General features: G+C 31.3%; 1 protein-coding gene across 1 annotated transcript; it reads right to left on the bottom strand.

The window, feature by feature from the left end:
- Nucleotides 1-3385: 3385 nt before the first annotated feature.
- On the bottom strand, nt 3386-5703 carry LOC113491946. Its single transcript, XM_026869161.1, has 3 exons — nt 4258-5703; nt 3887-4111; nt 3386-3671 (listed from the first exon to the last, which is right to left on the bottom strand). Exons 1-3 carry the CDS (start codon nt 5274-5276, stop codon nt 3503-3505), a joined length of 1413 nt encoding a protein of 470 aa, XP_026724962.1. The 5' UTR covers nt 5277-5703; the 3' UTR covers nt 3386-3502.

Raw genomic sequence — 5703 nt, 5'->3', positions numbered from 1 at the left:
CCAGTAATCCTATTGAGAGTAAAATGAGGGGATTTTTAACGCCCCTCTTCATTTTGGGAGGGTTCCCATTTTGGTACTCGATTCGGAGAATTTCATCAAAATTTTAATACGCTATCGTTGATGTTTATTAATAAGCTTGATTTTTATACACGCACTGAATTTTATGTTTGGGTATTCAAATGTGTATGATGTATATTTTTCTTAATTACTGGAAAATGCAGGCCACTCGAAATTTTGTGTTTATACCTTGGGATCATTTTTGTCTTGTTGTTTTCATAAGTATGTAATACCTTAGAATAAGCGAATTAGATACGATACCTAATAATATATCATCAGAAACTAAAAAAGTAGCTGTGAAAAATCAGAATAACATACAAATTACACGTATTTTGACACGTGTTACGTTTTCTCAATACGTCTAAATGCTAAAATATTTTCCTCAACAAACCGAAAATAATATTCGGGGAAAATATCCCTATTTGTGGGGAGAAGGAGTAATTACGTGCGAACAAGGAAAAACAGGAATGCACAGCTTGTTAGTTCCAATAATGCTTTGTTTTTTTTTTTTGGAAACCAGAATAGTATTGGCAGCAGACCGGCACCATATGTAAGTGTTTTTGCTGATCATCGTGGAAAGTGTAAATGGTTGCCATTTTCTATGGCTTTTGTGGTCGAAATTGTAATTTACCTTAATTTAGGTTCGAAACGATTTTGCTACAAAAAAAACACTATCAATAAAACAAAGCCCTTCGATTCTCCACAAATACTTTTCATTAAGCCTACAATTAACTTTAATTGTGGTTTAAATGTGGTAGTTTAAAACGAGTCTTTATTTCGAACTTAGTTCTCCAACTCTATCCACGAAGTATTGTTTTCTATTAAATTTTAGACGCACGTAATACTCGGTTCACAATAAACTAGTCGATTTAAAATAATAGCGATGTTCCAACTTCACAAGGTCAACCACCGTATGACTTTAAAAAAAATAACTCAATCTGTACATTAAACGAGGACAATCAAATTTAAATTAAGTCTCTGAAATGACTAAACATTTGTTTTAAGTAATAGGTTTGTATAAAGATTTAACTACGTAAATACACAAATAAAAAAGTGATAGAAATGGTTTGATCTTGGGCCCAATTGTTATAAAAGAATTTCAACGAGATTATAAATAAATTAAATAAATAATAAATGTTTATTTTCATATCATAACACAATGTTACTATGCGTAGGTAGGTACTAATAGCGAATGGTGTTTGTGATAGGCAAAACCTGTAAGGTATAACTGAGATCAAGTATCACTGAGATCAAAATTTAAGGATCTGTATTTATATCTCTATTAATCTGAACAAGTTTATGACATGGATTTGAACATAGAAAAAGTTCTAAGTCTATTTAAAACATCAAGGAGACCTTTTTAGGGTCGTATATTGTTTTAAAATTAACATTAGTACTTAAATAGGCATTTAAACTTATTACTAGTACCTAGATAAGCTTATCTTCTTCAGTAGCAAACCAACTGAAACAATTAAACTTTTCATTATAAACGAAAATTAAATGTAAGAGAAACTAGCCACGAAACGGCACATTCCGAAAGATAAACTGAAAGAGGCTTCTAAAAAGGCTGAAATGCGAGTTTTAATCACGTATCTTTATTGTATTAACCCATTCGAGATAACTGGTTTGCGTTACAAAGTAATTTTAATCCGAAGTGAACCGTAATGTATGAATAGAAGTCGCGTTTATGACGTCTGATAAATCTTCATTATGTCGTATTGTTTGGCGATAAAATCGGACGGGTGGAAACAATGTGGTAGATGTTTTCATGAAAACTGGTCACAAAAGGTAAAATCAATGGAGAACTTATCTTGTTTCATGTAACATTGTAAAAATACTTTCACACACAAGAATTATATATAGTGTTCTTATTTCAAGTTGTATTCTTGTGCATTAAAAATATTCAAGCCACATGCATAAGACACCCAAACTCAGGACAAGCATCCTCATATCACTCAAATACTTGTCTTACCTGGGATCGAACCTATGTTAGGCATCCTACTTACAGAATAAATGATTTCATTTCATTTCATTTCATTTCATTTCAACCAGCAACACAACGCGCACAATAGATTTGGCATAGAGACCTCAACCACCGTACCTACCCGTAGAGTTTTATGTATATCTCTAACTGAATTTTATTAATCTTAATGAGATTTGTAATTAAAATAATCAATTTGCTTGATTACTTTAGAGCCACTGACTAATGTTACGCCTAATGTAATTTACACTACTTAATTTAAATGCGTTGTAATAATTTGCGAACACATTTACAACATTAATTTAAATGCTAACGCAACTAACACTGTTAAAAACCAACCCTTATTAGTGTTTTAGTCAAAATTTTCAATACTGTCTGTTTATTTTTTATTACATAAGTCTCGTTTCAGAAAAATAAAAATCCCTATCCGAAATCTGAAACACTGAGCCTACCATAGAGAAAAATGTTGTACATTGTCGCTCGGACATTAAAAATCATGATGCGTGTAATGAACGTACATAAAACCTTCCCAAGGCCGCCTGTCGCACTTTCCTTTATTTTATAGTTTCTATTATACCTTTAATATATTTTCTCGTGCTGAAGTATATGAACTTGGTGCGTCACTTAGATTTAAATTCAGAATGAATGTTGGTGTATTTGGTCTGAGAAAGCAGGATTTTGGTGGTCTTGAGATAAGGATTACTAAGACTGATTTTAGACTTAGTGTATTTTATTAATAAAATATAGAAAAAGTTTTTTTTTTAATTTTGCTCATGATTTCCTCATGGATTTCTACGTTTTATATAGAGCTATTTCATAAAACAACTTATTAATATGCCGAAAAAGTTTAATCCATGACTGGTCTTTGAATCATGACATAGGTTTGTAGAGCTACCTATAGTTTTTGAGGTATTGAATTTATATGGAATAAAGTTTCCTCACGTCATCGCACAAATTCCGTATAGGCCTAAACATTCGCATCCGACGCAGCGACGGGCGGCTGCATACTCCCCTTTACAAGATTAAAGTTCAACGAACTCTACTTTTTCCCGTGGATTTTTATTCATACTTGCAATATTAGGGGTTAGTCCCGCTATGGTATGGTCCCGGTATGGCACCCTCTTAAAATACCTATCAAAAAGTCCCGCTATGGTACCCATCTTTTAGATCTACGTTAGACAATAGAAGGTACAACTGAAAAGAAAAGTGTATCTATAAATAAATACTTTTAGGAGTGTATCAATAAAACGTCTGTTTGCGATATTAAATCAGTCTTTTATTAATTCAAAAAAAAAAAAATATCAAACATTAAAACGAAATATTAATTGCAATGTAATTTTTAAAATAATCAATAATATTAATTACCAATAATCAACAATAAAAAAAATATAAAAAATCCACATCTCAGAAAAGTATTACTGTAAATATAACATTTTAATAGGCTAAAAACAAAATTAAAATAAACTATTTTTTTAAATGTTCTGATCGAAATATTGACTTTGATATGTCAATCAGAAAATCACCAATGGAGATAGCTTTATTTTCGTAACTTTTTGTTAGCTTTTGAATCTGGCGGTCGATTTCTATACTTGTTCTTTTTCTTGAATTTATAGGTGATCTTTTTAGTCGAAAGCTATAACAAAAATCATCAGTTATTTAAGTTAAGCTATATTTTTTTCAGTAACCGTCTGTGTAATAGAAGGCGACAACCAATAATAGCTACCAAAATAAATAAAATCAAATCCATTTTCAAATTCTTCTATGTACTCGTATTATGTAAAAAAATATATATCTGCTTTTAAAAATATTATATCTGCTTAAAAATATTGTCTAAAAAATACAACTTACTTGGCTTGTTTTATATCAAAGTGACATGTGTCGTTGCCAATTGTTTGCAGAAACAATAATAAACTGGGATTTTTTCCAATAATTTTGTTGAATCTGCCATTCCATGATTCCGCCAAGTTAGTTGTTCTATGGCGTTCATTATGGCAACACCAAATGAGGTCTGGATATTCAAGCCACTGAGTGACAAAATAGTCATTGAATTTGGTCATAGCTTCATCGTCGAAACTGAAAAAAATACATATTAAACGTTCGTACTTGTAAAGCAATGAAATTAACAGGTCCTTACTGATATTGTTGTTCTTTACTTTTTTGCCATATAATTAGAGTTAAGTACTCAAACATCATTTTGGAAAGTAACCAAGATATTATACCTATTTTCCATTATATGCAGCCAGCCGTCTTCAATATCTTGTTTTGGCAAAAACGCCAAGCCTATGCATTGCTTAACATGGTTCGAGGACTCTTCGTGTTCCATTAGATTTAAAGATTTCGCTTTTTTGATAACGTTCTTTTGAAAATGTACGTTACATCCATTTATTTTGATATCAGGAAAAATCTTCGCTGCTGCATTTATTACTCCTATTTCATAATCGAAGGTAAATTTCGATGGACGCCATTCAGGCAAAGTTTGTTTAATCAATTCGAAAATTTTTTCATAAGTTTTCCCTTCTTTGTTTTTTAACAGAATATAAAATAATGGTGCTACATTCGTGGATAAGTCAGTGCTTCCCATGTCTCCATGAATGACATAAACTTGTTCGAATGGGTTTGGGCAGCCGTCGAAAGTGCCATCACCAAAGTAATGCGTTACACATTTTATATGTTCCTTTACTTCTGTCGAGGAAAATATAATTATTCGATTACAGTCTTCATTACAATAATCAGCCAATACATACTTATTAAATTCTTCTGGTATTATAATTTCTTCCACATTCTTAAATTGTGTTTTTGGTACGTTCAACGACTTATTTCGGTGTCTGTATAATACTGTTTTTAATTTTTTATAGTCAGGAACATTTCCTGTAAGGTGTAACCCTTTGTCTTTTAAGTTACCCATGTGTTTTTCGAAAATTTTCTGTACTGATCCGTAATTTGAATTTACTTCTTTTTTGCACTCACTTATAGCCATTTGAACTTCATTGTCTTCAAAATGTGGCACGCACGGATCACTGTGTTTATAATCTTTAATTATTGTATTATTGGTATTCTCAATAGTTATATATCCACTACATTTAATACTATTTCTCCTATTTACACAATGCCAAGTACTTGAATTTTTATTTTCTCTGCGTTTAATATATTTATGTCCGGCACGTAATAAAGTTTTTCCACCGCGTCGACTGTCAATAATTATTAAATTTACACCACGTGAACTACTTGACCCAGACATTGCAATAGATAAACTAACAAGCTATCCTAATTACTCATATCGCAAAAGTACAGCTGCAAATAGCAAACTTGTTGTTATTTTTACAGTGGGTTGGGTTCTTGAAGAAATAATTGAGTCCGAGTTGACAGGAAATTTTCATTTATTGAACATTGCTTCTAAAACACCTCTTGAATCTTACAAATTGCACATATTCTTACAAACAATACTTCCGCAAGACAATCGCCGGATTGTTGCGCAATACTAAACAGAAATAACAATTTTAAAGCCTTTTATAGTCGCTTCTACTTTTATTTTATTTTTACTGACATACGAAGAAAAACAACATGACAACTTAAGAACAATTTCAAATTTACAAACTTAAAACTAAACTACAAAAATGAGGTTCAATATAATGAGGTTGAGTATGCTGTCAATTGATCAATTTCAA

Source organism: Trichoplusia ni, chromosome 3 (genome assembly GCF_003590095.1).
Source record: "Trichoplusia ni isolate ovarian cell line Hi5 chromosome 3, tn1, whole genome shotgun sequence".
Classification (NCBI taxonomy): Eukaryota; Metazoa; Arthropoda; class Insecta; order Lepidoptera; family Noctuidae; genus Trichoplusia; species Trichoplusia ni.
Note: the sequence above shows the minus strand (reverse complement) of the source record. Positions and strands in the feature narration are given on the sequence as shown.